Here is an 11,345-nt window from a genome sequence, read left to right as displayed (position 1 = left end):
AAGAGGGCATCAGATCCCATTACAGATGGTTGTGAGCCACCATGTGGTTGCTGGGAATTGAACTCAGGACCTCTGGAAGAACAGGCGGTGCTCTTAACCGCTGAACCATCTCTCCAGCCCAAGCCTCAGTTTTTAACAACTACTCTCATGATCATTAGCAGTGCCCATATGATCCTGCCATCTCTCATTAGGCATGTCTCCAATACCCATGCACTGGATGTCAAGCTTTCACCTTTGAGTCAATCAAGTCACTGCTCTTTTTGATATAGTATGGGTAATACTGAAGCTTGCTGCTGTTGCTACATATATAATATTTGCATATTATATATCTTCATACAATTATGGATACACACACACATATGAAAGAGTGAAAGAGGAGGGAATCTATCCTTTAGTAGTGAATGACTTTGGTCCTTTATCTCTCTCTCTCTGCCCTTCCTTCTTGAGATAGGGAGGATGGGTCTGCATGGATCACTTATGACAGGGTTCCATTAACTGTTGACACTTGAGGTGAGATCAGTCTCAGCCAATCATGTGGCAGCTATGGTATTATATGACAGAGCAGTCTTCCAAGGGGGCAGCTGTTGCCCTTTCTCTCTTGAGCCTTCAGTAGTGGAAAGGTTCTGGTCATTTGGTGGTGTCCACTTTTGCCATTCATAGGATGATTCTCAGAGATACCTCTACTCCCGTGGAATGGGATTGCAGTTTCCCTGTCATGATCTGAAGAGACTACCTCCCACTCCGAGGAAAGGGAAAGGATGAGAGATAAGTAAGAACAATTTTAAGAGGCAGGAAAATGTGGAGTCTCATTTGAGGACTAAAAAGATCCAATAGATTAACAGCTTCAAAAGTTAGAGGCTCAGAGACACAACATTGAAATATTCTACCTGTGCTTTTGAAAATTAATACATGTGTATGTTATTATTTGGATGTGAAGTTTCCCACTCCAGCTTGGTCTTTAGCTGATGGTATTATTTAGAAATGCTATGGAAGCTGATAGGAGATGAAAACTAGCTGCAGAAGGTAAGTAATACTGATGAGTGCCTTTGAATCTTAGACCAGACCATAGCTTTATTGTCCCTCTCAACTATCTGTCTGCTATGAGACAGACAGCATCTTTCTCTACATGTTCCGGTTACCACAATGCTCTGTCCAAGTGTTTGTTGGTAAAACACTATAGACTGAACTCTTTGAAACAGTGTGCCAGATTTAATTCTTTCCTCTTTAATTCTTTGATTGTTATAAAATCATGGGGAATAGCAACTAACATGTATGTGTGCTGTTATCTGTGCAGGTATAATTATATATGTGTAAATATATATTTTTGTAGGTGTGTGGGGTGGGGTCATGTGTGTGCATGTGTGTACACACATGCACCATTGTTATCATTGGGAGCAGGATATTCCCTTACCTTTTAGGGATTATGGAGCTTGTCTCCTACTGGCCAAATAGTTTATAATTTCGCTAGAGAGTGGATACAGTATAAAGAAATGTAAGCAGAGACCTGAGAAGTCTCAAAGCCATTTCCTTCAGCTTCACCCCCATGCTTTAGAGATGAGAGGTGAATGTCAGAAGCACTGAGCAACTTTCTTAGGCTTCCTGCTTGCCAGGGACAAAGTGTGGGCAGAAGTTGGGGATTCCCATCTGTGCACTTAGTTCCCACATCTCTGTGGTAGGAAACTGTGTCAGTTATAAGCTTCTTATAACAAATCAAGACTGAAATTTGTTTTTTAAGATTCCCTATATAGAATTTTGACAATTAAATATGACAATTTTATTGCCGTTTATATTTTTGTTTTATATTATTATTATTATTATTATTATTTCTTTAAACTAGCCCGTGCATAGTCGGAAATGATGAGATGCTATTTGCCTTGCTTTTGATGTAAACATGAAGACTGTGGTCCCCCTTCCATTTTCCCTCTTGATCATTGCTATGTGTGAAGGAGGGTGCAACAAGGTGACAGAAAGTCACGTAAAGAATTTTCATGGTTTAGATTGATCTCCAATGATTTTTAAGGAAAATGCACGGGAAGGCGCTTTGCAAAAACTCTGGAGTCAGCAAACAGCCTTAATTTCCAACTGTCTGTGGCTGCCTCCCTGTATGTAGTCCAGGGCCAGTCTACAGAGAGCTGCAGACTCAGAGGGCCATACTCTTTGTCCTTTCACACTGATAGAAGGCCAGGGCTGGCTTTTCTCTGCTGTTTCCCAGCTCTCGAAACCCTGCAGAAGAAAAGGTCAGGGTTATCATTATTCATGGAACTGTGTGCCACAGGATACTGAAGGGATAAAATGAACAAGCGAATCAGAAGGGCTCATCAGGGACTTATCCACACTTGGGCTCAATGCCAGGAAGTAGCACGTGGCTTTGAAGGTGTTCTCAGGTCACATTGAAATGGAGGTGACCCCCAGGAACAGTGTACTATTCCCTCGTACACTGATTTTTTTTTTTTTTTTTTTTAATGGTCCATGAGCACAGTAGCTGTTCGGAACTTGGATGTGTGTGAAGAAATTAATTACTGGTATAAATCGTAGTGATGCCATTGGCATAAAGGAGGACTTTGCAGTGACTTACATTACAATGCAGGTTCTGTGTTGGTGTGCGAAGCCTTCAGCCTGTCCTTGCTTCTGATCTGCTCATTACTCGGATCAGAACACCGGCTGTGAGACACCATCTGTCAGTGGTGGAGGCAGCGGCAGCGGCAGCAGCAGCCATAGCAGCGGCAGCAGCAGCAGCATCTGTCTTTCTGTCAGCTGACATCTGTGTTAACTCTCATTGAATTGCCTGAAGGCCAGTAGGTGGTATGTGGCTCAGGGGAGTGGCCTCTGTCCTGAAGCCATTAGTAGGAAGGTGCCCACCTTTTCACCATGGAGCAGTCCAGCCTGTGTGCTAGGTGCTGCCTTTCCTCAAGCAGGGCATCCCAAACTTCTTAAATTCTACGACGCTCTAAATCTAATTGGTTCACCTTGCCTTTCCTTCCTAAATGCTGGCACACAGTGAACATTGAGTGAGTACCCATACTCAGGATGGGGTTTTCTGTTTAGTGATTCTTAAGGCAGCTCTGGCGCGGAACTGTGTTCTTCCTCTTCTCCAGTTTATGTCCTTGGCAGAACCTACCAATAGGACCGTTCTTTGAGAAGGAGGTGTTGTAGATGCAGTTTGCTGTATTGAAGACTCCAAGAGTAGAGTGGCCTCTGATCCGTGTGACTGGTGTGTTCTTATAAAAGACCTAGACCACAGAGGGAAGGAAGTTATGCGCTATCCCAGACAGAGGAGAATTAGACTTGCTGCAACCAAGGAGCTTCAAGGATTAGTGGCAACCTGCTGAAGCTAAGAAAGAAGTCTGCATCAGATTGCCCATGGAGTGCATCAGGGGGACATGGTCTTGTCAACACCTTGCTTTCAAACTCGCAGCTTTCATAACTGTGGAATAATACATTTTCTTTGTTATTTTAAGTCATCTAGCTAGAAGTAATTTGTTATGATGGCTCCAGGAAACTAATACAGACTACTCCATGTCCCCACTGGGAATCTGTACGTGTTTTGGAAGTTACATTCACAAGCTCTAAGCACAATGGCTGTATAGAGTTTGTTGAGCAAGCATGGGCTAGGACGTTGCTTCTTAGAAAATATCATGGGGCCAGGGATAAAGGAATAGGATAAATCTCTACTTCATCCCAGTTGCCAGCCACTTATGTAAACTGTTTAACACATGTCTTGAGTGCTCATAGTGTACATCTAGCAAGCGCAGGGATACAGATGTGAAAGAAACATATGAAGAGCCTGCCCCCCTGGAGTTTGTAATCAAGGGGAAATGATAAGTGTGAAGGCAGGCATATGGTTATAGTGGCATCCCTGAGTTGAGAGTGTGTATGAATTGATCCACCCGTTGGTTTATTTATGGTGAGGATTTTAATTATCTGAACACTTATTAATGTAGCTATAGATAACATTTATCAATTTCAGTGAAATGGATCTTTCATCTTTGATATCATTTAATACCGAATTCTTTATTCTGTTCTCACCTACCCTGCCATCCCCAACTTTCTCTTCTTGAGCTCACTGGAACTGGTTTTGATGAGAACACCATGGCAGTATCTATAAACATGAACCCAAATATACTAAGAAATTTGGTTATTTCTGAGCTGCTTCTATAATCCCTACAAATATATCTCAGTTATTTTTTAATGATGGCAGTAGCTGTGGAATGCAGTTATTGATCTTCATAAGATGAGCAGAGTTTAGTTGTTTCCCCAAGCCTAGGAAGTGGCAAGGATGGGGTCAATGTTACGCTTATTCACTCTGGATCTTTCATGCCACCCATTCGCGTCCTCAGAGAATCTGGCTACAAGATGCAGAACCACATGCAAGACAGAACAATGAATAGTCAGCTCTCACATCGACGGCTACTGTATTCTCAGATTTATTCCCTCGCAACTACCCAAATGAATACCTAAGTCACACTTGATCATCCACAGCTTTGCTCACAGACATGACATCTTTGTTTTCCTCACAAGTACATACTCAGAAGTACTCATCGGAGTATGTTCTCAAGAGTTTGGGGGGGGGGCACTCTGCCATCCTATCTTATGCTATTTGTCACAATTCTTTTTTGTGCTGTTATTTGACTTCATTTTCTTTTTCAGTACTGGGGTCAAATACAGGGTTTTGTACAGGTTAGGTAGGTGATCTAACACTGAAGCATATCTTCAGCTATCACCAGTATTCCTTAATGGTCTGTCTATTGGAACATGATTTATTTCTACTGTCTCTTGGTAACTTTACCATTGAAAAGATCCCAGGTGTCATTCTAAAAGGCATTCTAAGGTTCCTAAAAGCAAATGTACTATTCTGATGTCCCATAAATAGTGTTGTTGGCCTTGAGTTGAATGTAAACGAACCAAAAGCACATCAGATGTGATGACTCTGAAGAGAAACACATAAGACAAGGTTTGCATTGATCTGGTGATGAAAATACTGAGAAGGGTATCACACGATGCTTTGGAGCGATGCTTTTGTGTTTGTAGTGACGTTATAAAATAGAACCACTTCAGACAGTGAAAACCAGCTGTAGTCGGGCTTCTAATGATCTTACATTTCTTAGTTAATGCATTCAATATTGGTGTGTTTTAAAAATGTTTATTTTTGGAAGGATGTACAACATCAATAGAGGCGGTCTCACTTTCAAGGGGAAAAAAGATGGTTCTTGAGGGGTAAGAAATCCATGCTGTTTTGTGCCTAAAGTAGATATATCCTCTCAGAATTTAACAGCAGTTCGTCATAACCATGGCATTGTGCTGGTATTGGTGGGATAATTAGAAAATGGAGAAACCTAACATTTTCCTTGAGAAGCAATAAAGAGATTTGGGAGCACACTTGAGAGCATGTTGAGCATATGGAGGGAATATTTAATAAGGTGAAGCATCTAAAGTATGAGGGTGTACCACCATACCCAGGCGCTCACTGCCAGCTCCACACAGACCCATTCATAATATTGTTCCCTCACCTTTATTCATTCTCCCCATTCACTAGCACAAGGACGGTATATGTTTCCAGTTGTGATTGAGAATATCCTCAGGCACGTGTTATCTCTGGGTTTTTAATGTGTTGACAACTTACAAATGAATGCTACCATCACAAAAGAAGGGTCATTTAAGGTGATGGATTCTCTGGGTGTCCTCCTCTAATCATTAGTCCTAGTGTGCTAGCATTCAGACAACTGGTCCATTGGATGATTATTGTATGTGGGGGAAACTCTTAAAATATAGTATCTTGGTTTCACAGCATAAGAGCCCCGCTGTAAGACTTCATTGTCTCCTAAGGAAGGGCTCTTCTACAAGAAAAAACAAAAGACCCAAAGATGTGAATGAAGAAATCAGATCAAATGGAGCTCTGCCCAGGGTCTACTTTGTTGTGAGAGGGGATTCCCTGCCTGGTGACACACAATTTAATCTCAGCACATGGGAAGGAAGAGCAGCTCTGTGAGTTCAAAGCCAGCCTGATCTCCATAAAAAGTTCTAGACCAGCCAGAGCTACATTGTAAGACACTGTCTACTGAAACCAAAATTCCCAGTGTTTATCTCAAGGAGTGGTGGGCAGGTAGAGTTAATTCTCACACACCCCAGGGTAGCAGAGACATCCTCAAAATAAGCATACAAACATAGGCTTTCGATGCCAGTGTTTAATATTTTTAAGTTAAGGAACGCAAGTTAATTCCAGCAAAAACCACACCATCAGCTATCACATTAAATTAATGTTATTACACTTGAATGTTATGTATTTTATTATTTTGTGCTTAATTTGTTATTTTGTTTGGGTTTTCTTGTTGAATCAGAGGTAGAACATATGGTGTTTTTTAAGTTTTTCATTTACATATCACCAAGCAATAACATAATTAAAATAATTTAAGTCTATGTATTAGGTGGTATAGAATGTCATTTTTGCCCCGCTAAAAGGAGCATTTATATTATTTGGCTTTGAGGAATAATCTAACAGACTCAGAGTCATTAACAATTTTAGCCAACAGAAATTTCTAAGTTTAAGAACCTCCCTATCTGGTACAGATGCTGAAGTTCCAGCACAGAGAGAGGTAGGAGGTGTGAATGTTCAAGATGACAAAGGACAGGAGATGCGTTCTGAAGACAGGGAGCAAGTTCACATACTGCTGAGTTGGTAAGAGACTTACTGTGTCCATCGACCTTTAAAGGCTCCATTCCAAAAGGATAGTTAGACCCAAAGAAACAGTGACTATACCACCCCACTTAATGTGCAGGGAGACCTTTGTAAAATGCAATCTAAATAGCAGACTTGGTCTGGAGCACCAACAGTGAGTTAGGGGTAATGGCAAGGGGAAGCAAATCCAGTTGTCTTCCTAGCTCAGGTGATATTATTACCCATGAACTTAGATTTTTTTCTGTGACTTCCAACATAGGAGACAGAATCCTGAAGCTCCTTACATATAAGACTTTGCACTGTTCTGCACTGTGAATTTAGACTATCAGCTTACTCAACTAAACTTGTCCTAGTCTATATGATGAAATACCCAAGACTGGGTGGTTAATACCTAATAGAAACCTAATCCTTACTCTTTGAAAGGTAATAGTTTAGAATTGGGGTGCCTGTACAGTTGGTGTTTGCTAAAGACCTGGGTCATGGTTCATATACTGCTGTTGGGTTGTACCCTCATGTGGCAGATGAGGGCTGAGACCTCTTTGTCAAGGGCACAGACCTTATTCATGAGGATTGCACTGTCATAATCTAATTGCCTTTCAAGTGCTTCATTCTTTAATGCTATGTCCTTGGGGCTTACGATTTTAACAATTTGGTAGAAAGCGAATATCCAGTTCATCGCTGAGAAGACTATTAGAAGTCAATGCTTCTCCGTTACTATAAACTTTTGATCATAACTTTTGTGGAATGAAACTGTTGTGTCTTTAATAACAGTTAGTGGGTTTTCAATCGCTGCACAATTGCTGTGACATAAAAGAATATAACACAAGGAAGGTGTAGCTATTATTGCACAGTTGGATTAGGATTCTGGGTGTGAATCGATTAAGTCCTTTGGACAGGGAAGTACAAAGCAGCAGCTAAAATATTAGCCAGATTCAAGCTCTCTTTTAATATCTGTGGTCTTATTCTCATCTCAGACGATGCTGAACAACTTTATACCACTGTAGTGAATGATAAGCCTAACTCTAACTTTAGCATTTGGTGCTTGTAACTGAAGGACCACAGGGGGTCCTCTCTCTGATAACTCCTTCCTAGTACTTACCACATCCTGTCAGGTCTATATGAGATAGTCTTCCCTTTGCTTAATTTATGATTAACTTATAAACTTGAGTCACATTGGCAAAACTTCCATTTTGCTCTATTGCGCTAATGAAAGTTATGGAGGAGGCAGTGATACAAGGACCTGGGTAACGTGAAATATTTTGAAATCTGCCATCATAGCTCTCAGGGACGCCCCTCTGTGGATTAGTATGGATTGCATTTATAGTCTTTATTCTTTCTTTAGGAGAATGTTTATTGACGTTTATGTACAAGGTGAGAGGTGTAGAAACTCAGCCCTGGATGTAGGTACAATTGGGAAGACCAGGGCATCTCAACTTAAGTGTGCTTGGACTTTATGCTATAAAATTCTTTCTTGTGGGGGGCTGTCTGGTCCATTCTAAACCATTTAGCAGCAAGCCTGGCCACTGTTGTTGACATACCAGTGCCACCTCTGTCCTGCTGAGAGAAAAGTTTTGCTAAGCATTTGCTTGAATAGAAAACCCTTCCTGCATCGAGGACCACTATATTGGATATGCACTTGGTTTTCTGTTACTTCCCAGAAAGATATTAAACCATGGAGTTGTGTTCTTAATGTGATACAGCCATGTGGAGCCTACAAGCTCTTGCTCTTCTGATAATTTTTTATTATTATTATTCTGAAAGTTCCTTATTTACAGAGCTATGAGATGCAAAGTGTATAGTGGTGTTAATGCAGTGGGTGTGCTCCCAACACGTCCTTACTTAGTCACGTTTATGCCAAGACAAGATTATATTAGCTCTTTGCCCATGTTTTATACTCTTGTCTGAGTTTATATGTTCTAAGAGGGTTTTGGTTCTGCTGTAATGTGTGTCAAATATTTCCCCAGAGATACTGAATGCATAAGTCAAAACCCTTTAATAAACTCCACGTTTTGTGTTCTAGCCACTTACTTGGAAATGAGTGGCTTAGTGTGTGACTGAGTAAAAAGCCATGGTCCAGTTCTGAAATTACAAAACTCAGAAGCAACCTTTTTCCCCTTGTTTTACCCTAGGCAAAGGCAGCTCAAGCGTCTCATCCGACGTGAGTTCAAGCACAGATCATACCCCAACCAAAGCCCAGAAGAATGTGGCCACCAGCGAAGGTAGGCATCTCTTCCTATCTCCTCTTCCCTTCCCCAGAGCTGGCTGTTTGAAAGGCAGAGAATGTGGGAGATTTACTCCTAGTTTACTGCATGAGCTTCTATCAGATTGTTAAAAAGGAGAAGGCAAAGATGTCCCAAGGTTTGCTTTGGCTTCACTGTTGGTATTTGCCATTGAAGTTGGTTTGGTGGGATTTAAGTGTCTTAACATGAAGGCACATGGTATTATTTTGCCAACAGATGATAGGCTGACTCAAGCAAAGTCACTATGGCATCATATACCCATATTCCAGTATGCAAAATGGTATGATAGAAGAGCTTTTGATCCAAGTTGTAAGTTCCTGCAAGAATGTGCAGAATGGTTGTTCCTTAAATTCAGGCTGGTGCCGTCAGGAGGGTCAGAATCCTGATGTATATAGGAACTTGATTAATCATGGAAGCTTGGGATATGCAAAAAAGCTTCGTTTCATTATTTAAATAATATGTGGTGATACATCACTATTAAACATGACCATTTGTGCATACATGATTGATGAAGGGTTCTGTGGTTGTATCTGTGGAAGTACATGTTGGAATTCAATTGCTTCCCAGGAAGCTTTGAGCTAATACTTGATTGACTGAAGAATTTTTTCCTATGGTATTTAGTAGAAAGTTGGCACTTTTTTTTTTTTTTTTTTTTAACCTTAGTGTAAAACACAATAGACCATTTCCTTTCTGAGTAAGAGTTCCCTCTGAATTAATTATCCAACAAAGGTTGTTTTTGTGCCATTTATGCTAGAAGGTGTTTTAAACAGGGTCAGCTGGTTTTGCGTATTTTATGCATCCAGGTTTTCTCAGGTGTATGGGATGCTCAGGCAACTTGTGTCCACTTTTGTTTTGGAGGCTGCTCCTAGCATCAGGAGTCGCACTCACAGGCTGACATTGGCCCATTGCTTTCTTACGTTCTGTTTTTTTGTATTGGGATCCATGTATTGATGATGAGGATGCCTTTTCTCCACTGGTTTCTCTTCTCTTCTCATAGTCTCTGTCTGGGGTCACAGAGCACTTAATGCCCTTCTCGGGGCTCATTATTCTCAGACCAGTGCATAGGTGTCTTGGGTGCCTGGATTATATTCGTCTGTGTTTAGAGCCTTGCATTATTTCTTGTGTATCAGCAGCTTCTAAGGCAGATGGATTGGTGTGTTCTACGTAGCACAGCAAAGGGCCAGGTAGCAATCCAATTTTAATTTTCCGCTAGCTAAGGGGCATTTGATCATTCCTGAAATTCAGTGAAGGCAGTGAGCAATCCACACTGTTTGGTTGTAGCCACTTACTTTCGGGATCTCTGTTACAAGAAAACAGACTGAAAATAGCTTCCGTTTATTCAGAGTGGTTTTCTTCAGCTAAGAGTCCCTTTCTCTCAAATCTTCATACTAGAATATGAGCGTTACTCTTGCCACATCTGTGTGTCTATCATGAAAATGGTTAAATTTTTAAATAACTCGTGTCCGCCAGTGCTGATATTTTCTCATTGTTCTCTTTTCTTCCTTTAAGCATAAAACATGCTGGTGTTTTGTTGAAGGAATTGGGAAAAGATATTCTAGGATCCTTTGCACTTAAAAAATGTTGCTATCTATGTTTAAAAATAAAATAAAGGAAGCCTAGGGGCCTCACGATTCCTTTTCTTTTCTCTCCCCACACACCAGGGAGAGGTACTGGTTCCCATAAGAATGTTGTATACAGCTTGTCATGATTGTATTTTCTGACATTGTAAAAATAATACCAGGGTAAAAGACTACGAAAATTTGATATTCTTATGAATCCGAATGTTTACTACCGGGCTACATTAGTGTGGAATTCCTTTCCAGATCTCAGTTGGAAAAACCCCATCCATGTGGAAGATGTTGTTTAGTTGGAAAGCTGAAAAATAGTAAAAATAAATAAATAAAAAATAAAAATAAAAAAATAAAAAAAAGAATGTGCTACCCTGTGCTATCTGAGGGGGGAGGGGTGAAGAATGAACATACAGTTTTCCCTACATGTGTTTGATTGATGATAATTTAAAATATGAAACTCTAAGTGCAGCATGGGCATCTACTTCAGGGAGGTGCGTTTGAGGGCCGCCTGGTGCACAGCTGCTACAGTGAGAGGCTGGTGAGTAGCCAGGGCTCATTTTCTCCCCACGCAGATGACAGGGCCTCGGGCTGCCTCTCAGGATGAATGATTATGGTGGCACATTCGCTGACCTCCACAAGTGGATTTACCTGATGTTATGTGAGTCCCTTCCTTCTGGAAAATACCAGGTGATGCTTATTGGCAATGCTCTCATAGATTAACGGAAGGCCAGTGTCAGCTTCCTGCTGAGAGTACAGAGGGGCTCCTTTAACACTGATCTTTTGACTCTTTACCTAACATTGACAAGGATTATGTTTAATCTTATGTTAAAAAAAAAAAACCCTGTGTGTGTGTGTGTGTGT

At 40.9% G+C, this 11,345-nt stretch overlaps 1 protein-coding gene across 1 annotated transcript in view; it reads left to right on the top strand.

The window, feature by feature from the left end:
- Positions 1-11,345, top strand: part of Fbxl7 (F-box and leucine rich repeat protein 7) — a 350,419-nt gene that overhangs the window by 99,996 nt on the left and 239,078 nt on the right. The window contains exon 2 of the mRNA XM_021208321.1: positions 8,803-8,892. Coding sequence (XP_021063980.1) covers positions 8,803-8,892 — 90 coding nt within the window. The remainder of the gene's footprint in view (positions 1-8,802; positions 8,893-11,345) is intronic.

Source organism: Mus pahari, chromosome 11, assembly GCF_900095145.1.
Source record: "Mus pahari chromosome 11, PAHARI_EIJ_v1.1, whole genome shotgun sequence".
Classification (NCBI taxonomy): Eukaryota; Metazoa; Chordata; class Mammalia; order Rodentia; family Muridae; genus Mus; species Mus pahari.
The sequence above is the reverse complement of the archived record's forward strand: the minus strand, read 5'-3'. Positions and strand labels throughout refer to the sequence as shown.